The 23,225-nt window shown below is 38.7% G+C and overlaps 1 protein-coding gene across 2 annotated transcripts; it reads left to right on the plus strand.

Moving 5' to 3' along the window:
- The first annotated feature begins 1,071 nt into the window (after nucleotides 1-1,071).
- LOC108163769 (estradiol 17-beta-dehydrogenase 11) lies at nucleotides 1,072-22,856 on the plus strand. 2 transcript variants are annotated; one of them, XM_017299245.2, is made up of 9 exons: nucleotides 1,072-1,331; nucleotides 3,760-4,074; nucleotides 14,979-15,132; nucleotides 15,191-15,315; nucleotides 19,812-19,922; nucleotides 20,001-20,126; nucleotides 20,225-20,346; nucleotides 20,446-20,562; nucleotides 21,981-22,856. In XM_017299245.2, exons 2-9 carry the CDS (start codon nucleotides 3,829-3,831, stop codon nucleotides 22,249-22,251), a joined length of 1,272 nt encoding a protein of 423 aa, XP_017154734.1. In that variant the 5' UTR covers nucleotides 1,072-1,331; nucleotides 3,760-3,828; the 3' UTR covers nucleotides 22,252-22,856. The 2 variants fall into 2 exon arrangements, with proteins under 2 accessions (XP_017154734.1, XP_033249110.1); XM_033393219.1 differs by having other exon boundaries at nucleotides 1,072-1,237.
- Nucleotides 22,857-23,225: the final 369 nt, after the last annotated feature.

Here is a 23,225-nt window from a genome sequence, read left to right on the forward strand (position 1 = left end):
TCTATGGTGGGCTCTCAGAGATCTTAGAGGTAAGGAAGTAAAATAGGTTAATGCTTGTATCGCCGCGGCGCCTAGCGACTTAGCGGCCTGGCCGTCTTCCAACTGAGTTACGTTCATGCTGGGGCCTGCTGGTTCTAACGGGTTTTTCAGCGAAGGCTACCCGTTGATTCATTTGCGATTGTCTTGGCCAATCTCCGTGTTTATGGATTAGACAGAGTTCAGCATATTTTCGGCGTTCGGTCAACAGGGCACGAGGTTAAATTTCCGAAAAAGGAAATAACAATTTTTGTTGAGCTTTGGACATGTGCCTCCACCGCCACCTGCCACCTGCCCAATTTTTATAGCATAGAACAAATACCATTCGTAGAATATTGTTATTTTTTTTGCTTGGCCATAATTATTGCGGAAATTGTCGGGCGATGAATTGTGGTTCTGTTGTTGAACAGTCATTTGGAGTTTGATTGTTTTTTTCTATGACTAAAAATGCTTCCCATTTTTGTTTTGATTTGCCTTTGAAGACAGCTCCCTTGGGCCTCATGTTCTGTAGCAAGTATTGCCCGCATAGGAGTGAACATTCTTTTGGGAGCTATATTTCTTTAAAGAACATCACTATTATTCAGAAGTATTCATATTTTTTGCGCGAATATTAGGAGGAGATCTTTCAATGTACATTTTTGAAAATGTGTATTATTATTTTATTATTTTTAGTGTTACAGTTACTCTGGTTACAAATTTGTGTACAATAATGTAACTGAAATTTAAAGCATTTAAGTAAGGCTCTTAGAATTTAGAAGTTTAGAAAAATTAATGTCTGAATTTTAATAATTTATTTTTATTTGTTCGATTTGATATTTTTAAAATTTAACAGTCTACCTTTCTAACGACAATTAGAGTTTACATTACGTTACGTTGATTACGTTTTCTAGCAGACGATAACTCTGTTCAACATCTGTTCACTTCTTTCTCTTTCCCATTTCTCTCTCTTTCCTTGTAATTTTGCCAAGCAACCACCAAAGCAAATTCGAAGCAACAGCTGACTGGCACTCTCTCACTCCCGCGTTTTTGGGTTCCTTGTTCTGCCAGCTTCCCACTGCGCAGGCGACCGAAACGTCAGAAAAGCGACAAAGGCAACGCAAAAAGCAGTCGAAAAATATAAATAAGCGAAAAGCTAAAGTAAAACGAGACAGACACAAAAAGAATGCCCGAAAGTCATACGTAAAACGATTAGCATATTTTGGTAATTAATTCAATCGATTAGGCGATGCCGGCTAAACCGTAACATTAACGATCAACCAATACATAAACGCAGTACTTTTTTGTGTAATTAAAAGGTGAATAAAATCAATTGAACAACGAATATTGTGTACCAAAAGACCGAAACGAGAGTGAAAGAAATTGATTCCATGTGTGGTGTTTTTTCTTGTGTTGTGCAAAGTTCGGAATTGGCCTTAAACATTTTTATAAGTTTTTTGACCCATCGCAAGCGCCAGCGCCAGCCAATCTTCTTGTTAAAAATGCAAATCAAAATCTAGAAAACGCACGTACACGAAATCGAATCAAAATCAACCACAAATTTGCGTATTATTATTATGCAATCCGAAGATGTGACGAAATCTTTAAGAATGGCCAACAAATATCATTTCAATCAATTAACATAACCTGTTTTTATGCAAAAAGAAACAACAACAACCAAAGAGCAAAGTACATTGAGAGAGCGGCGGCGAAAGAGAACCATGCTGTGGCAAAACAAGGAGCGACAGAGAGAGGATTACTGGATCCAGGGTGTATAAATATACCTTCACGAAACCCAAAAATTTAACATTTAAGCAAATTTATGTGCTGTCCGACTTTCTTCTTGTGTTGGGCAAATGCGATTTATAAAATATATGCATATGTCAGCATCAGCAGACGCAGATTTTGAGGGGAAAGTGAGCAAGAGTATAAGAAGTTGAGGCCCCATAGTACGATTGTTATAATGACCATGTGATTAATGCCGGCATTTCACTTTCAATTTCACTCTTCTCCCCTCCCCCATCACTTAACAGTGTCGACGGTGTGCAACAGAGATTTTACATACTGAGTACGACACTGTAATGCTTCCAGTTTACATTACATTCTGTTATACATACAAATGTATGTAGTTCTATCAAGCTATGATTCACTATATTCAGGGCTCGACAATGCAATCAATCAATAAATTAAAAGAATAGTAACAAAGAATAAGTAGCAAGAATAAGTAGTATTCGTTTCGTATTTTCTTTTTCGTCAGCTTTGCAAACAGTTAAGGAGGAAGTCGAAGCTCTAGAACAGCCACCTACATATTTACATTACAGACTTAAGATAATGTTAGCATGATCTTTACATGTGTAGTATTTTTCTTATCAGATCACAGTTGATCTCGTTGAGAGTTTATTTAGTAAAGGGAGGCAAAAAATCCAACTGTAAATATATACGTGAGAAAAATACCCAAGAGCGCACCTGTTAGATTCTGAGGTATTTGAAAATATACATATATGTATGTGGACATATTACCACACCTTTCTCATAAGTAATTTTAGTGAATGACTAATTATAATATCACTTGAAGCTTGCCATAATTCATGTATAATGTCTCATAAAAGGGCTGGGTCAAATTTCAATTCTCTTTAATGGGAATGCACTCAAGTAATTGCATTTTTATGCTTAAAAAACGGATCTTAAAGTTAATTAGTATTCTCCGGGGCTCCGGTCCGTCCTTCTAATGCAACTGTTGACAGCAGATAAATAAACGCTGGTCTACTGCACTTTAGCAGCATAAATCTCAATTAATTTTCATGTCCAATGAGAAACAATTAGGCAAACTGCAAACCAAAGCAAAAGGCAGCAACAATAACAGTAATTTACACATAAACCAAAGCGAACTAAATGAATAGCGAAAAGCGAAACGCAGCTTAAAGCAACATAAGAATGAAAAGAAACAACAACAAACAGCAAACCAGAGGAAGATTTGGCTTGGGCGCCGAAGCTTTTGATACCCTGAAAGACTGATACTTTAAATACGAGAAAGTACTACCTATGGACTATTGATAGAGTATTGATTATAGGGCTTAATAGATATTGTATTTATTTAATAGAATTAAAGCTCGAAAAGTAAAGGTCTAGTTTGTGTAGAAACAGATATGTGGATAGAAATGGCTATATAGACTTGATCCTCTAATATATATACTGTATAAGGATGGATGATCTTCCATCTTTATTGTCAAAGATCATCATTTCAAAAGCGTAATATACCCCCGGCTAGCGTAGGGTATAACAAGCAGCGCAAATTGAAGCTCTGACGCTTACGCCGAAGCTTCAGCTGAAGCTCAATGACGTCACAGTCAGAGACGCGAGACGAGACGAAAGCTGAGCTTGAGCAGCGTTCGGTTCGGCTGGCAGAGCGTGAGCGAACGGTAAGCAGCGCCGTCAGCTTCAGCTCCACAGCTCCCCAGCTCCAGCTTCGAAGTCAGCGTCAACGCCAACGTCGTATATCCAATAGCGCGCCAAAATAAGAAGTCGAAATTCATTCCTTTCGAGCCCCACAACGTTCAAATTCGTTTGATACGCTCTCGAGAGCGGACGTGCCGTGCGGACAATATCCAAAAAACCTCAGAGCTCCAAAAAAAATATACAAGAAATATACCACAAAAGCTGTCTTTGCGGTTGCGTTTCGTTTGCATTTAAATTACGGAAAAAATTACGAAAAAGCCTAAAAATTATAACCATTTCAAAATCGTATAGTGTCTTGTTCCAGAGTGAACTAAATCTAACAAAAATAATCCAATATAAAAGTGCACAAATCTGTGAAAAATGGTGAAGAACAATAACAATCTAATGGCTGAAGATATACCCAATGGCAATGGTCTGCCGAATGGAAATGCGAATGGACATGGTATCCCCAATGGACATGGCCTGTCCAATGGCAATGGTGTGGTCCATGGCCAGGAACCAGTAGCTCCTCCTGCCTCTGGCTGGCGTCAGATTCTATGGAATAGCTGGGATGCCTTTGCGGATGTGGCCTGGTTCATCATCTGCTGCGTGGGATTCATTCTTCAGGTGGGTTCCATACACATCTTCTTCAGATCCATAACCCTCAATGCCAGACAGACCGACTTTTGTGTGCCTATAACATTGCCGGAGAGCAAAACCTTCTGAATCTCGGACGCTTTTGTTTACAACTGATTAATTAACAACAAATGAAGGTTAGATTTTAGAGACTGAAGCAACAGATAGCCGACGTTTTTGTGGTAGACAGGGTTATGTGTCAATAGATGTTCGATTTTCATCTCTGTTTGATTGGATTGTTTTTTAATGGCAGCCTCACATTCATAGAAAAAACTACTCAGATATTATTAAAAACCTGTTGGAATTATACAGAACAGAATTATACAGAACAGAATTATACAGAAATACAGAATTATACAGAAATACATTATTCTACTCTGGAGCAACAAAGTAGTATTTCCCAGTAGTAGTTGGATTAAGTAAGAACAGATATACAGCTACTCGAATAAAAAACTGATCTAGACAACTATGGAACTGATAGTGCTACCTGTTATTCACAACAGAAATGATAATGCCCCCTGCAAAGGTATTAAGAGACTTAAATGCCATTTGTTTCTACCGCTTAAAGGAATTAAATAATTCACCTTCGTGTTTTGAATGTTTTGGTTGATTAGCAACATTGTGTGATTTACCTTCAACCATTCAGAAAATGTGTCAATGCTGTCAGAAATATACAGAACCCCAACGCAAGCCTTGCATTGCGTGCAAATATAATGAACGACAACATTTAAGTTATTTAATTAACTGCCGAAAAGGATGCCTCTCAGGCAACCTGTGTGATAAATGGCCAAAAGTAATGGCCAATGCCGATGGCAGCACGTGTGACGTTTAATTGGGGCCATGAAAGAGATTTAAAGCATTAAGATCAGGCGGAGACAAGTTTTCAGATGGTATCTGTCTGTGATGCGCTGGGATGGCTGTCTCTGGGAGGAGGGAAAAGGCAGTTGAGAGACGGCCCCAAGATGATGTAAAACCAGACCGCGAACGATGTGAAGTTATTGAGTGAGATAATTTATTTTGATTCACGAATATACATATTTTGAGATAATATAATTAAAGAAGAGCACACAGGATATGAATTCCAGTTTTTGTGGTGGGACGGGTATACAGTTATGGTTTATAACTTAATTTTAGTTGAGTGATTACCCATAAATAGATTCTTTGAATACATAAACAGTTCGGGAATATGCAGTGCAGGGGTATTTTTTATAGTTATTTTATAAGCTTATACAATCAAGGATACCATCTGTGAAGAATTTTCTATTCCCAAGTAAAGATATGCTGAAAAGATCGAGTAGAACATAGCGATGAAGACAACGATAGAATGTCAGAGAAGCAGCGCTTTCTTTGAATACACGCTTTGCTCTTCAGTAATAAATCCACATGTAAAAGAGGTTCTAAAAGAAAACAAAGGATATATGATTGAAGAGAAACTCATTTTACATATAGTAAATATAATTTAATCTGGTGTATGAAAACCACAAAAATCCCTCAGAATAGATTATATAAAATCCATAAATTACAACACAAGTTCTAGACCGAATTAGAAAATTCTATAGAAATCTCAAAAGAAATTATTGGCAAAAAATGCAATGAATTTGCATCGCCAGCAATTATGGGTAATAAATAATTGATCATAAACTATCGCGTGTTGAATTAATCATTAATCAAACTCAAACTAAAAAATATGCAAACAACGGCGTAAACAACAACAACTTAACCTGTCTTGAGATACGTTTTAGTCTAGTCATAGACTAAGACTCAGCCAATGACTTAATTAATTGCCTTCAAAACGGCCAAGTGAGTTGGCAAAATATCTAAAAAAATGTTCAAATCAGCCATCAAATGATTGAACTACCCTGAAGAGGAGATCCCAAAGGGAATTTTCAAATTTTAGACCTAAAATTGAGAGATAGGCAAAAAAAAACGTCTGGCGGCTGACACGCTAAGTGGTTTTTAAATAAAACGCACAGCCAAACAAAACAAAGCGAAAATAAAATAAAAACAATTTCAATTTCGTTGCATAAGACTCCTCCGGGTGTTGTGGTAATTATATTTTCACTTTACCGCAAAAACCAAACCGAAAACCCAACGAGAGACCTTTTGTGTGTGTCGCTTTGAGCTAGAGAAAGATATGATCGTGAAATGTGTGGCACGAATGTAGTCCCAGTCCACCAAAACCATCTCTAACCGTATCGTTTGAATCATTGTGCATAGCAAATGCGGGGGATGGTCTGGGGGTTACTGAAACAAGTGACATTTGCATGCCAAATGCAAAAACCCGACGCTCATTACCTGAGCAGCACCAGCAGCAGCAGCAGCACTGAGGAGCGTCTCTAAAAGCCAACTAAATTTGCATTTCAATTTACTTGATTTGTAAAACCATACAGGGGCTTTACACGACAATGATTCTCGCATCTGACAGGGTTGAGTGAGCTGTCGTTTGGAATACCGTGGATTTTTTAGAAGGAGTGGTATACCATCATTAGATAATTCGATCTATTCCTGACTTGTGAATCTCACAGAATTATTTAGGCTTTCTTTAGCTACTACTCGAAATATATCAATTGATCTGTTAAAAACGCTCTGTGCAACAAATATTACCACTCGAAATATAAACCAACATACATTCCGAAAGGAATTTCTATGGAACAGTGAAATTTCCAGATCGCAGGTATTTTCGCCTACCAACCGAGGTGCTCTTCCGCATGACAGTTGAGAAGTTTGGAGAGTCTATTCCACCCATTGTGAGTACTCCTCTTTACTTTTAGGTATATGATTAGGGGAAATCTCCACAGTCTTCAAAAATATCATCCCCAAAATCCAAAAGCGAATCCGCCTCGTTGCAAATTCATTGAGGCTTTACACAATGACAATTCCGCGAGGCTTGATAGATGGCTGGAAATTTGCAAATTACCCATTGATGGCTGTGATCAAACTAGCAATCGTTGAGCTATCATGGGCATGGTATAGGTATCGATAGGGTATTATTAGGTGGATTTATGTCATTGCATTCTCTAGCATTTTTTCTGCTTTTCGAACAAAAGACTTGGGCAACAAACTTGTGCCGAAAGTTCCACCCCCAGAAAGGGGGAAGAGAGTGAGTGGCATTATAACTTTGGGGCAAGTAATGAGCCAAGTCGCAGGGGGGGCGGTGGCACAGACAGCTGTTGTTGCCACCACGGCGGCGTCTACCTCTGCTGCTGATGCTGCCGACTGCGACTGCGTTTGGCTTGTTGACCTAGTTCAACTTTTGCATTTTGCCGGCATTTTGTGGTGTCAGCCACTTGGGCCACTTGGAGAGCCTGTTTTTATTAGCCACCGCTTGGGCTAGCCGCAAGCCTACACAGACACATGTGCTCGGGCGCACGTATACTTGTGGCGGTGACTGTGTGCGCCAGCAGTCACCGCGATTTCGCGGGCATTCGTTTGCCTCTGTGTGTGTGCGTGTGTGTGTGTGGATGTGCAAACGCAATTGAAATTGAAAGTGTTTGTTGTTGGGGCGGGGATGATGCGTTGTCTTACACATACCACAGCCTCCCAGCCAAAAGCTAACACCATTTGTTGGCTCGAAAGCCGAAGCCGGCTGCAGGTTCATAACCCGCATGCGGCCTTGTGCTTTCAGCCATGTTACGGCTGCGCCATGTGGCTGTCTGTCTGGCTTTTCGAAAAATGGGTTATGGGGCGGGTGTGCCTTGTCAAAGACTACATAATATCTATAAAGTAATAAAATGTGTGTCTGAGATGGCTATAAAAATGTGAGTAATATTTTTTACCGAAAAGCTGAGGAAATTCATAGAAAATCTGTGGGAATGAATCTATAAAGAACCATTTTATTGGGCAATAATATATATACAATTTGTTTGACATTTTGGTCGTTAAAAATCACTAAAAAAATAGCTAAAAGTTCTTTTGTTTTGCACATTTTATGTAGGAATATTTTCTAAGAATTAAAAAAATTAAATCCTATAAACACTGACACTTGTTCGTAATTCTTGAATGATTGGTCACATTCCATTCAATGCCACGTTTTCTAAAGTGTCGGTCATAAATTGTGGTTTATTATTCAGGTTTTGTTTTTTTTTTTTTCTTATAAGCAAGGTTACTCTTAGACAAGAAAATATACCCTGTAAATCGGGACGTTGATATGCAATGAGTGCATCTATCAAGTGGCTATGCAATTATTGGACACCAGCAGAGGGCTGTTACGCACTGATTTATATTCTTTCTTAGAATATTAAAGATTTCCTGGTTTTTTTTCAAGGTTTACATCGTTTGGTCTATGAAAAACAAAGCATAAAACTAGTATGCTTGGAATAAACACATTTAAATCCACTGTAAGACCCTTTCTAAAACCATTATGCTAATGGAAAACCATTATACATACATTCTCTTAATAACCTCAATAGTCTGCAAATCCGGGTATAATAGTATACCGGCACTTGTGTCGCGACCTTCAACCCTCTGGAATACTTTTCATCACAAGCCTTTAATTTTATGAGCGTTGGATATATTCAATTATATTCTATACCTATTCATTCAATTATATATGTATAATATTCAATTTCTGACTAAAATAAACTGCGGTTTCTTTATGCCATTAATCACTCAAGGGGCTTTGGGTGCTTAAATTCTATTCCATGCCATCGAGTTGTCAGTTCTTTAAGCTAATGCCGAAAGCACTTTTGCCATGCCACCAGCTAATCACTCAACGTATCCGTTTGCATATCCAGGTGGCAGGCACCTTAACACATATCCGTTGTGGCTTGGCTGACAAATTGCCACTCGAAACACTCGAAGCACTCGAAAGATTGCAGTGGCAAGCACTCGCTTCGCTCAGATCGCATAGAACTTGATTGGCTCTAGCTCAAAAGTCTATTCATAAGTAAGGCACGGCCATACACTGTCAGAAATCGATATGGGGACGCTAATTTTTGCACAGAGGCGTAAATGAAAATTGCCATTTGAAGGCCGCACAGACCGGCGGGGTGGCAATCGATGACAGAGACCACCCGCCTGCAATAAATCAAACCGTGTAGCGACGGAGAGCCACGGAGAGCGGTGCTGGCTGTAAGCCAAACAAAACTTAAAGTGCAAAATCATTGGCCAATTGGCTAAAAGTGTTTCAAGTGTACGAGTGCCGCCGAGTGTGTGGGGGCGAGAGAGGGAGAGATGCATCGGGCAATAGTTTTTGTTGGGGGTTCAATTTCAGGTTTATGATTATATTTTGTTTATACTTTTTTCCACTGGCTGTGGCTATTGCAACTGTTTGTGGCAAAGAAGGTCACTCATAGTCAGGGAGGGTGCAGGCAGGCTGCAAGCCGGCCACGGCACGTTGCAACACACACACACAGTGGCTGGCGCTTACAATGTTTTGTGGCAAGTTCGTGCCTATAGTTTTTTGTTTGCCGTTTGAGCCACACTCGACCAAATACTCGGCCTGCTCAAGATTCACTCGAGATTTTTGATACTCTGTCTTCTTGGAGAGGGTATTTATAGTAGGTCTATCTATTCAAGAGAAACTCGGAGGAATCTGATCTGAGGATAGGAATTAGAAGGAACAGATATAGCTGATTCTCTTAAGCTACGAATAATGAATAGTTTAAGGCGATATTGGATTATATATATCATATAGTAAATCCAAGAAGCGATTGCCTAAAAAATATCCTCATCTATTGCCTAATGGCTTTTATATATCATCGATTTTTGCCATATTCTTGGTTGCTATTACACTTTGTTTTAAGAGAAATCCTTAACCAATGTTTTAGCTAAATTTATGGCTATAATCTTTACAAAATAGCTCTCTTTTAAATCTCTTAAGATTCCCAGAGAACTGCGTCAAGTACAGCTCAAATTTGACCCTTATATTAGCTAGTACAAGCTGCTAATATATACATTTTAAGACTATTAGTCAGCGGCCATGTGTGAATGATCTCCCAAGCAGCAAGAGCATACAAAATTCGTTGCACGTAGTCATTTTGTTCCACTCCACTCATAAAGTGACCAAAATTGGAGCCTATTTGGAGGCAGGTGCGAGTCTGCAGAGTGTGTAGTGCTTTGGGGTTGGGCAAGAGGCTGTTGCCTGTAGCTGCCACTGCTGCTGCCGCCTCGCATTCAGTTTCACTTTCAGCTGGCTCTAGAACCGCAGTGCAACGCTGGCAAGGCAGACAAGGCAGACCATGCAGGCGGCCACTTCGGGTTGTTGATATTTTTTCGCAATTCTCATTGGAATCGGGGGACCGACACAGAGACATCAGGGAGCAGTAGAGAAACAAGTTTGTACCATTTGCTTTTGTCTTCTTAGTGGTAAGCACCAGGCAAACATTTGATTACCAAGCTAACGATACTACACACTACACACACTGCCAGTGATGATGATGATGATGATGTGCCGGCTTTAACGCCTTAGAAGTCGCTTCCGCGACAGCCGGCCATTTGGTAGTTTGTGTACCTTTTGCCATTTTGCATATTTTTCATTGATTTTTTTGCAATCCAGAGAGCCGGAGAGGGGATTTGTTGCTCCCCAAAGGGGAAGAAGAACCCACGTTAATTAAGATCCCAAGCCGCACACTAATGAGCCAAACACTCAAAATACTTGGCCAACTTGAGCCACTGATCAATTGAGTGTGTTTTTATGCGAATGCCAATGATGTTTGCTGGATTTTACTTCATTAAAGGTAAACGTTTGCGGTATTTGGATGGATGGTTGGATTTTTGAAGCACAAATACTTTAAGAGGTTGTATAATGGAGATTAAACAATTAGAATCTAATGCTTTGAATGCACATTTTGAACAGATAATTAAGAATGAAGAACAATAGGCAAAAGCTTCAGTTAGAAATGACATCAAAGTTAGCACCCCTAGAGGGAAACCTCCAATGGGTTTCAGATTCTCTGAAAGCCCTCTTTGAGAAGGGTTTGCTTTGATTCGACGGAAGGGCCATGGGCCCTTGTGCTCAATCCCTGCAGCACGTAGACAAAAATCTTTCATATCAAAGTTGTAATTATAGAACATTGTTGGCTTTTACGAGAACATCTTCGGCTGACCTTCCTTAAGAACAGGTTCGAGCCAAAGAGCTTGATGTTGCTGGGGCATTCAGTGGGAACCTGGCAGAACCATACTCCAGACATTATTCCGTGTTGTCTCCATGTGTCTATGGATTTCCATCTCTCCGTTAGGAGGAGGAGACTCGGTGGTTTCATGTGCCGCACACAGTATTATTGAAGAGGCCCCTTTGCTAGTGGTAACAAAGGTGGATTTGTTGTTCTTGTGGAATACTCACTGTTCCTAGGTGCTCCACAGGCATTGTAGCGGTCTCGCCTTCGTTCAAGGGTGCCCACTTCCTCCAGACGACGTTCTGGAGTCGCTTCAGCCCTACACTGTCCTGCGTTGAGCCCCAGAACTACGGGACTTTCAGTTTTCTATGGAACTCATGGAAGTTTCGTATGCTCTTGGATCCAAAAGATCTCTAAGTCTTGCTGTGGAAATCCCAACTTTAAAGTCTTTGTTGCCATTGTCGCTGATGGAAAATTTCCAATTATTTTAAATAAAATATAGAATTGAAGCTTCAGAAAAAGCAACATTAATTATAATCCAAAGCTCAATAATTGATTGTTTTCATTTTCTAGCCCTTTCAAGGCCAAATTTCAGATTAAAATTCCATTTCCCACTGACAGAGACCTTCAAAAAAATTCCAAATCGATTCAAAGTCAGTGCATCGAAGTTCAAGCCGATTTGATATGGTTTTCCGGCAGTCTTACAAAAGTTCAATGCGTTGGGGACCTTGACAATCAACAAGAGACACAGACAGACACAAGGAGACACAGACCAATAAACCCCAACATAATGCTGACGAGGCAGTTTTCATAGATCCCAAGCCCAGACCCAGACCCAGGCCCATACGATTTGTAAGAAAACAAACCAAAAAACCAACCCAAAAAATTCTCAAACAACAAAACGTGTCTGCAAAATTTACATTTATGTGAACAAAAAGTTTCCATGATCTGAGAGGCAGCCGAAATCTTTCTCTCATTCTTTTTGCCATACAAATTCGTTTTCGATTTGCATTTATGTATGTATTTTTTGGTGTATCTTGCTATAAAGAAATCGTTGCTCTTATTATGTTGATTATCGTATTATGTATAAATTATAATTGTGCGCTTCCTGTCCGCTGAGTTGCATGTTAAATTATGTGACAAAATGTCTGTCAACGGGATCGCAGCAGCAGCAGCAGAGCAACAGGAAAATAATGGGACAGCAGCTGAAACATACCAAAAGCCACTCATCATCATTGTTGTCTGCAACATGCCTTCCTTTTGATTAATTTTTTGTATAATTTATGATACTTTATTTCTGGGGGGGGTAGGAAAACTTTGCTACTTGCAAGAAAGAGTGCTACTCGTAGTGCGGAGGAATTCGACGAAAAGATACCTAGTAACTCGAATGATGAATGAGATCTGGAAAGATCTTTACAGATGGGGGAGTTATAAGTGGGATGAAGGTTTATTTATTGGAAGGAAACTACTTTCTTTGGTTCTTAAAGTTTGCTCCTTCAACGAGAGGAGATTCGGTTATTCGGTTTATAAGAACACGCTAAACGACTCCAAATCTATTCGAAATTTACTTTAACCTTTTTAAGCAAAATTTTCGTGGATACTCCTATTTTTCATATATCTATGTCTCTGTTTTGACTGTTATACTTGTCCAATTCTAATGATTCTTGGTAAACGGGGGATAATCGATCTATACATAATTGTACAAAATTTAAGTTTCATATCTTGAAGATGTATTTCCTTAAATTGGGAACATAGTTACCATCCAGCACTTTTTATAAATAGTTCCACAAATATATGTACATCGATTGTAAATATCTTCTAAATGCTGCCAAAAAGAACTATCCATAAATTACTAGCATTATTCCACATATATAGATTCTTTATAGTGATAACTATAGATATAAATCAACCAATTTAAAAGTTTGGTTTATACTCCTTTTTCTTTGTCAAATTCATATATCTGATAAATAACATACAACCCATGTATTCCCCAAGTACTGGGTATATGTTAAAAAAGCACATTGTTGCGACACATTCATTGTTAATGTCAAAATAATTGGACACGGTTGCCAGGCTCGGACCCAGACCCAGACCCCAGTCCCCAGATCCCAGATCCCGCATCCCAGGCCCCTGCCCAGGGCGCTGCCCAAAACCCAAGCCATGCCCCATGTCCAAAGGCCAGGGGCCGCCCTAAGCGGATGAGGCGAATTTGCTGGCAACAAGTTCGCGTGTGGCATGAAAATTGATGGGACGCTTGCAACACAGAAAGTGCTACTGTGCTGCCACCAGCACAAAAAAGAAAACATGTTAAATATTAAGTTCGTTGCTTGAGTCTTTTGTTTCGTCTGTTTTCCTCTGTTTGCCTCGTTTTTTGCTTTTTTATGGCCACAACTGGAGGCGTGATAGCCATAAATTTTGACAGCTTATTGACACTAAATTGACATAAAAAATTTTGCAAATTTTACATCAAAATATATACGATCCCATATATGTTTCAATTAATTGTGGGGCACCCGCCTCCTACAATGGTTTTTCTTTCTTTTGGCTTAGTTTTTTTGTCGTTGTTGTGGCCTATTGACATGAACTCGTCAATTGGCCCGAACAAATGCTCGGAGGCTCTTTACAATTTTACACTTTATTTGGGTTTCCTTTTCTGGTGCTTTGGGTTTTTTTATGTAAACTTTAAATGGGGTAAACATTTGGGCGCACGCGTGACTTGGTTATTCGGATCGAGAGCATATAGGAAATGAAATGGAATGAAAGGAAAGGAAAACAAAAGACTTGGGCAATAACAAAAGGCAGTTGATCATTTATAGAGCATTTTTTTTGTTGATTTATGGTTGCTTTTTTATACATATGTGACTGGGGATATTGCTTATAAATATTTAATTGGAATTTCTGATAGTAGAATGAGATTAGAATGGGCAACGAAGTCTATAAAGAATTTATTATATTAAGGGAATAAAGAATATGGGCTAAGGAAGGAAAAGCAAAGGGGAAAACATACAGTGACTAAAATATATAAAATTGTGCATTAAGTACTTGGATGCCCCTAATGAGATATACCGCCAAGACACTTTGTTGCAGCATAATTACATATTTACTTGGGGGCTAAGGTACAATAGCCAATACTAGTACTATAGCCCTTATTGTAGACATAGAACTACCTCAATTGACACTAATAAATGTTCTACAAGGTTGGTATCTATTCATTAAAGTAGTTGTTCAGTCTGCAAAGAGTGTTGAAAACCACGATCCTCGCTTTGTATTGGAGTTCTTTAAAAGTATAAAATGTTAGGGCTTCCTACTCTCTAATAGAATTCCTTAAGAACCATCAGAAGTCTTCTTTCGTTCATATAATAGGGTTGAAACAGCTTTAGAGATATTCAACCAAATTTTTATTTGATTATTTCACAGAATAAACTAATTTTGGAACCATACGAACAATCAATCATCAGTCAATCGATTAGATCTCGTGGAAAAGAACATTTTACTGAGAAATTAACAAAACTTTATATCATTCTTTACTAATCATTCTTTCGTAGTCTGATTATAGTATTTAATTGCAATAATTTATGTCTTAGGGCTTTCATTTAACCAAAAAGTTATACAGGGCTCAAATGTCGCACGTAATGCGTTAGCGCCCCTCGGCTGGTTTGGGAAACAGGCTTAAAACTTATACAAATTTTTCTATTATATATGAAAAAACAACTTTTGGAAGAAAATTCTTTAATAATAAACCATCTGGCATTCGATTCATTAAAACCCTTCCTTGACACTTGCTTCCAGTAATTATAGCCTTAACCTAATTAAAATCCACTTCCCTTTTACTTATTACAGGACCTCTACTACATTGTCTTTGGCTATCCCGAAAAGGAGCTCAAGACAGACATTGCCCTGATCACCGGTGGTGGCAATGGCCTGGGTCGCTTGCTGGCCGAGAGACTCGGAAAGATGGGCACCAAAGTCATTATCTGGGACATCAATAAGAAGGGTAAGTGCCCGGCCCGAGACTTCTAGCAATAATAATTTGATAATAATATCATTTGCAGGCATTGCGGAAACCGTTGAGATCGTCGAAGAGGCGGGCGGCTACTGCAAGGGCTATGTGGTCGATATATCGAAGAAGGAAGAGGTCTATAAGGCGGCCGATGTCATCAGAGAAGAAGTCGGTGATGTAAGTATTACAAAGGAAAGAAAGAAAGGGAGAGAGAGGAACGGAACGGAGGATCCGTGCCGCAATTGAAGCATAAAAGTCGAGTAATTACTGTTTACAGTCGAGCGCCTAATGTGGCATCAGACTGGTCCCCATATAATTGTTTGTTGAGGGGCGTTTAATGGCCTGTCTTCTTGGCCAGAACACAGAACGCAGAGCGCAGAACCCTTCTCCTCCTCGAAAAACAAAACACATGTAAGACGGTGCCGCTGCCACACCCCGTTGCAACACATTTATGCATATTCATGTCATAAATTTAAACCGAAGTCGGAGGGGGGCAAAAAAAAGGGGCAAAAATGTATATGCATGAGCGCATCGTCATCGTAGCGGCAACCTTGAGAAATTGTTGCACATTACACAAACTTAAAAAAAAGGCAAAAACTAGAAAGAAAGTCTTATTGCCAGAGTCGAGGCTTGAGATACTCTGGCGGAATGATTTGGTGGAAAATTTGCTGGAGTTTTGTTTAGAGAAAAGGCTTTTCATTAATGTCTTGAGAATGCATAAAAAAAGTGTCTTATGAATCTATGTAAAATTGTTCCTCCTAAAATATGTCCTACGACCGATCATTCCTAGATGATTTGTTCAAAAATCTTAAAATAATACTCGGAATAAATGTTTTTTGTCTAAGATTAAAAATAAACATAATATGGTGCTCCTAAATTTTTGTTTTATCAACGATTGTACTATGAAAAAATTCTTATATATTGCCTTCGATGTACTGGTACATACTCTGTAAGATCTAAGACAGATTTCTACACTATTAAATTAGTATTTTACAAAGATCAATACGGAATATCATGGCCTATCTTCAGGGCATTGCAACCTTTCGGTTAAACTAAAGCTACCCCCTCTGTATAGAGTGTACGAACACCAAAGAGAAGGTACGAAGCGCTCAAAAGAAGTAGCCAGGTCGGGTCCCGGTGCCGGTCCTCTGCAAACTGGTTGCCACCAGCTCTCCAACGTATTCGCATTCGCATTCGATCTGCTCATTTATCACAATCTGGGGCAGTCTCAAGCCCATCCCAAGCCCAGTGCCATTGCCAGGCCTGCCACAATGTGGCTGCTACTGCATCGGAGACTGCTACTTTTGCCACTTTGCTGCATTCAAATTAATTGCAGGCGGCACGAGTAGCAACATTTTTGCTGCTGCTAATTGCAACTCCTCCTCTGCCACTCTACCACTCCGCAAAAATATTACTGCCACAAAATGTGACGGCGAACCTTTGTTCCGCTAAGCTCTTGTGACTTTTAACATTTTTATTCAGAAGTCAGACATATTTCTCGTTGTTTTTTGTTTGCTAATTATTTTGGTTTTATTTGCTTTATTTATTTGTTGTTTCAATTAGAACCTGTACGAGTTTATGGGGAGTGTGAGTATTTGATGTACCAATACTCATATTCGAGGAGCTTTGCTAATGAGGTTTTGCTACAGTCAAGTCAGGGCTGAGGCAATCCGTTAATTAGAGAGGAAGGAATTTATTCAATGAACAAATAATGTTAAAGGGCATAAAGAAGATCTTTGATCTTGGTTGATTTGCGGCTTGTAATTTATTGGAAGAAGTTTTCAAGTAAATTTTGAAGGTTATAGAAGCTTAGATTTGTATCGCCAAAGAATTTCAATTATTTGTACGATCTTAACTATTATTTTAGAATTTGCTAATAATGAAAAAATACTGTAATAAATAATAATACTTTACTCTTCCAGCATTTAGAAAAATGCAAAAAAAACAAAATGTATTTTATCCACAATCTGCCTGGCAATCATTTCCTTTTCTACACTTTATATTCGTTGTATAATTGCTCCAAAATCGTTTGTACAACCATTTAATGGCATAACAACCAGCATTTAAGAGATTTTTCATGCATGGCCAGTGTCCGATTTCCAAATAAATGTTTACCGAAGTGACACAAGTTCAAAGTAGAAAAACCCCCAAATAAACGCCAAAAAAAATGTTGAAAAATGATTAAAATTATATCAAAAATTCAAGCATAAAAATGCCAACAAACCACTAGAACGAAATGAAAATGAAACAAAGAGTTATATAATGACAGCCCCAAAAAGCGTTGAACCTGAAAGTCGCAAAAAAAAGAAGAAAAAGAAGATGGGAACAAAAAGTAGCAGAAAGAGCAGCAAAAAAAAAGCAAAACAAGTGGAAAAGAAGTGAAGGATAGATGGGAAATCCGAAGCTTATGATACACTTGGAAGATAATAATCAAGGATTATTAAAAAATAAATACTAAAAATAAAATATAAATCTATCTATTGTTTAGAAAAGTTTTGGGTTGTGGTCGAGCGAACCGAAAGTGAAGGAGGATTACCCGTAGTATAAAATAAAATGCAGTGCGGCGAAAAGTTGGGAAGCCCCTTAGGGATTAGTGGATCTGGAAAGTCATAGTAAGATATTAAGACTGGAGTTTGAAAGCGGAATAGGTATCTCCACAAAGTCATGGGTTCCATTTGAGAACTTCCAAGATATAGTATAACGTTTTAAATATAATTTAATTGATTAATGTTTGGTGAATTCCAAAATGGCTCTCCAAAATTAGGTTCTGTTTAAAGTTACTTAAGAATAACAATACATATAACCTGTATGCAGATCCAAATTTTTATTAGAATCATATAACCCTTGGAAAGTGTATCAAATACACAGCATTCAGGCTAGGCTGCCCAGTAAGTCATGCGTTATACAGATGACGCGTAGCTTTTGTTGGAGTTTTTTTTTGTTTTTAAACTTTTATTGTTGTTTTTTTTCTGTAGAGTTTTGGTGTTGTTTTTTTTTAGTTTTCCTACGAGCAATGCTTGGATCTGTCTGAAATATTACATTTAATATTTTTTAATGACCTGGCGATGTTGTTGGACTTTTTGTTGCCTTAATTATGCGAGTTGTTGTTGTTTCTGTGGCTGTTTGTATCTTAATGCACGCCTCGTTAAATGTTTTTGCCCGGTTACAGCAAGAAGATTTGAAATCGCTCATACGCAATGTATGACCCACGGCCCGGCACGGCACGGCCCTGCCCCACACTCGTATTTGCACTTGAACCCGCCCTCAAAATCGGATCATTATGGTTGTGCACTGCACTTGTTGTTAACTTATTTAACCAGCGGCAAAAACAGCAATCATATGCTACTCTTCTACTCTACGATTACGATTACGAGCAGATGGTTAACTACTTAGGGAGCGAGGCGGCGCGACCGGACGGAGACGGAGAAGGGGACGGATGCCGGCCAGACAGAGGCTGGCATTAAAGTCTGTTTTCTTTCAAGCATTTTACATTATTCGCAACTGGACCTTGACACGGCTCAACTTTTGTTGAATGATTTCACTTGCTTAAATTACATTTTAATTAGCATTTTATTCGAAACTAAATTTGGTAATTGGCAAATATCGCAAATGCGCAAGAGAAACTTTAAAGCAAGCTAATAATTTAATTTAATTTACTTAAAACAAAAGATTCTTCGCTTCTAGAAGATAGAATTTATAGCCAAAAACTCCCCATTTCTTGCGCAATATTTTCCTATATTTATTTATATATTTTTTAAGACTTCTCTCAATACATACTTCAGTCAGTCTTAGAACCGAAAATATCCAATTATAATTGGCTCATACTGTAATTATGGAAGCTTTTGATATTCTTCTTTTGATTGAGCCTTCAAAACGTTGCATGTTTTGGGTTGTCATCGAACTTCAACGATTTGAAGGCCATTTGGTGGTTTTTTCAGCGGTTCTAAAATCTTCTTAGGCTTTGAAGCGTGTACAAAAACAAAAGCAAAGAATGTGCAGACTTAAGTGGTTTTAAGGCTTTAATAAAAATTTACCAAGTTCATGTATTTTCCATCAGAAATAATAATGAAAATGCATGTTTATTTTAGTGCTTTAAGTTTTTTATGAAATATAAATAATTTTCCTGACTGTACACATGTGTTCTCAATCTAAAGTTCCTAAAATGTATTCCCAAAGATTCATTGATTATAGAATTGGGTTCTTGATGCTCGTATAACAGGTAGTTGGAGTAGACAGCCAGAAATTCAAGCACATAAAATTCAAAAATTTACATTCACTTTATTTGAGGAGAAATAATGAATGATATTTCTAGAAATTCTATGCCATTTTACTCAGCTATTTCTTAGGCTGTAGATCTCGATTTATGTACTCTATCTCTATTTATGTAGGTGTACACACCTAACTAAAAGTATTTCCTAACCAACCTCAAACTCGGACAATAAATAATGTAACTAATGTCCACTCGAAGCCCCCAAATCTAAGACCCGTCAAGGCCACCAAGATACATGCATGTCTAGATAGCCAAACAAGTTGAGAATATTTACTCGTTTTTCGACACAGACAAATATTGCGAAATATGCAAAATTTTAGGCTAAAGTTTTTCTATTAATTAAGTGTTTTTCCATTAGTTAAAACTCACACATGTTTTGCTTGTTTCGTGTTGTATCTTTCAGATTACTTTGCTGATCAACAATGCGGGCGTTGTCTCTGGCCTGCATCTACTGGATACACCCGATCATCTGATTGAGCGCTCGTTCAATGTGAATGTTATGGCACACTTTTGGGTGAGTTGAACAAACAGCCGGACAGGTTGAAGAATGTGAGACCATGATACATGATACATGATATTGAAATTCCTATAGACGACAAAAGCGTTTCTGCCCAAAATGATTGAGAATGATCGAGGACACATTGCCACAATTGCCTCGCTGGCCGGCCATGTGGGCATTAGCAAATTGGTCGATTACTGTGCCAGTAAATTTGCTGCGGTAAGTGTTTCGCAAATCCCTCCGACTACTCCCTTCCCTCCCCTTCCCAATGCGCCATGCCACTGTCTTGACGGTCTCGACGGTCTCGATAATTACAGGTTGGCTTCGATGAAGCACTGCGGCTGGAGCTGGAAGTCCTTGGCCATACGAACATACGAACCACCTGCATTTGTCCGTTCTTCATTCAGGCGACTGGCATGTTCGACGATGTGAATGCCAGGTGAGTGCCATGCTTAATCTCTCTCTCTCTCTCTCTCTGTGGAGGGACTGGCTCTCTGGAACTCTGACACTGACATTTTGACTTGCTAAATGATTACAGATGGGTCCCCACTTTGAATCCCAACGATGTGGCCGATCGTGTCATTTCTGCCATCAGGAAGAACGAGAAGCTTGCCGTAATACCTGGCTTCCTGAAGGCCCTGCTCTCACTCAAATGGTGAGTAAACAAATGGGTTCTCCATTTAAATTAAACACAATCATTTCGCCCCCCTTCCTCCTTCCTCCACGTAATTAGGCGCCATAATGCTTGTAAGGGGTCTTGTTCTGCCCTAATGGGTGGTCATCAAAGTGAAATACTTGACTTGAATATATTCATTTGAATTTAATTTTGGGTTTGTGGTGTACGAGCGCATTTTACAGTGGGGAAATTGATAGATTCATGTAGGGATCTGTATGTTATGGATGGAATGCAGGTGTTGTCTCTGTCATTGGTTTCATTTTCTTTAAGGGATATTCTAATAGAAGTTAAGGAAGTCTAAAGAGGGCCATTTCTTATATGGAAGATATGTTCGAGAAGGACTAGAGATACTTTGGTACTTCTAAGGTACTTTCTTGATGTATTTTCTGCAGTTTATAGCTTTAATTTAATTTAGAAACCGATCTTAGGTTTTTATTTTGTAGACTTGCCATTTGGTGACCCCGATTCTAAAAAAAACCGACTTATTTGCTTGCATAAATAGTCTTACGTCACCAAAGATTAATAAATCATTGGACTTCTTTATGCTTTTACTTATTTAAAAGTATAATAATTCTACTTTTCTGAATTTTAAGAAATGGTGACCCCGTTTCATTCTTGCTTGAAGTCATATTGATGCGGCATTCTTATAACTCTTTCAAAGTAAAATAAATCACTGTTTATACGTTGATTTCATAGATGGTTTTTGTATCCATAAAGCCAGAATTCTTCTCTTTTTGCTTTTGGTGACCCCATTTAATTGATCAAGAAAGTACTTGCTAAAAGCATTACCATTAATTATTCAAATACACCTAGGACTTTCTCGTTCTTAGGTATTTACAAAACCAAACATCTTCCCCTTAATAAAGTTTGAAACCAAATTTGATACCTCATTATATAAAAGGTCACCAAGTCAAGAAACTTCCTCGGGTTGACCTACTTTCTTAACCTTATTTCTTATCCCAGTTAGAGTCTTGAATCTACAAGTTTCCTTTTTATTTGTGTAATCTCACGACTAGCCATAAATCATGTTTCCCCAAATAGCTTCCACTTTGGACTTTAAACAGAAAGTTTTTGTCTTTGTTTATCCCCCATTAAAAAGTAAGGATTTCAATTCCATATTCAAAGCATGTCCGTGTCCTACCCCTCCTGTGAAAAATATGATAGAAATCCCAACCTATTTAGTAACTGCTCACTCATCTACCCACCCTTCAAAGGGCACCCCACACCCATGCCGCTGGACTTTGCGACTGCACCCCTCCCCCCAAACGTAACATCGTAACATTACCATGCCTAATGGTCTCGCTTTAATGTGTTTCTCTTTAATAATGCATATTATTTACCTTTACCTGAACTCTCTTTCATTCTCTGTGTGTGTTGGTGTTCGTTCATTTTTGCAGGACCTTCCCCTGGGGCTGTGTGGGTGGTTTGCTGCGACGCCTAGTGCCCGATGCCTCGCCCCAAGGTCTGCCCAGCTCCATTGGTGCCGTTGCCACCGCCACCGCCACTTCTGCCTCGCCAGTGAACGCCAAGTCAAAGTCTAGTATTGCCACAACCACCGCCGCGGATATGGCCGCCCTGGATGCAGAGCTGAGCAGCGTTACCCTGCCGGCGAAGCCACCCTCGATGCTGATCCAGCGTACACCTTCGCTGGGGGAGCGAGTCCTCTAAACAGGGAATCCACAGAGTACCCCAGAAGCCCACAACACAACCCCCCTCCCCCGCCAAATCCAAGGTTTTTTTTGCCTGTTGTGTGTGCATTTTATGAGCGTTACCGCGTTATGGAGTTACGAGCATGTGTAATTGAATTTTGTGTTTTTGGCATTTTTCCGGGCGCACCTCCACGCGGGCCGAAAACGTTGGTCTACGGTTTTTCGGGGATTGTGGGTTTGAGGTTTGAGGGTTGAGGGTTGAGGCGAGGAAAGAACCATTTACTAAATCTAAGCTACAAATCTAGTGATATTACATTTAGTTAAAGCGTGAAAGAGAGAGGTAGTAGTATACTGACGGGGGAGTGAAAGCGTTTAGCCTTAAATTAATTGAATTGTATTTTTGTATAAACCACATCTATAAGAACCTTATATGTACTACAACACATATGTAAATGTCCAGGCAGTCGTCTTAGATAATACTTTAAGATAATACTTTGTTTTGCATTTTCCGTTTTGCCGTAGTCATTCTTGAGTTAAGTTTTCGCCCTCTTAAGCCATTAATTCTTAAATGAAAAATACTTTTGCTAAATTCTGAAAAACTTTAAATGAAAGATTGAACACTTGTTGGAACACTTGTTTTTTGTTTAGCCAATAATTATTATCTAAAGATGTATCAAATTAATTCTATAAAATATTTACTTTAAACAACAAAAAATTATAAAAAAAACAAAAAAAAGTTTCGTTTTTTTGTTGGGAAGTGTAGTGAAATAATACCGCCGTAAAAATACAGTCTAAATGATAAGAAAAGGGGTTTTTGGTAAGGTACAATGAAAAATTCCCATGGGAAAATTATGGTAAAACTGTTAGATACTGATTTCAATAAAGGATTCTTAGTTTTAAAGTTTAATCCCAAAAATCAAAGATTTGGATCAAAAGCAAATGAAAGGAAAAGGCTTTAATTTATTTTGAATTTAATTTTTTAATTTATTTATT

Source organism: Drosophila miranda, chromosome 4, assembly GCF_003369915.1.
Source record: "Drosophila miranda strain MSH22 chromosome 4, D.miranda_PacBio2.1, whole genome shotgun sequence".
Classification (NCBI taxonomy): domain Eukaryota; kingdom Metazoa; phylum Arthropoda; class Insecta; order Diptera; family Drosophilidae; genus Drosophila; species Drosophila miranda.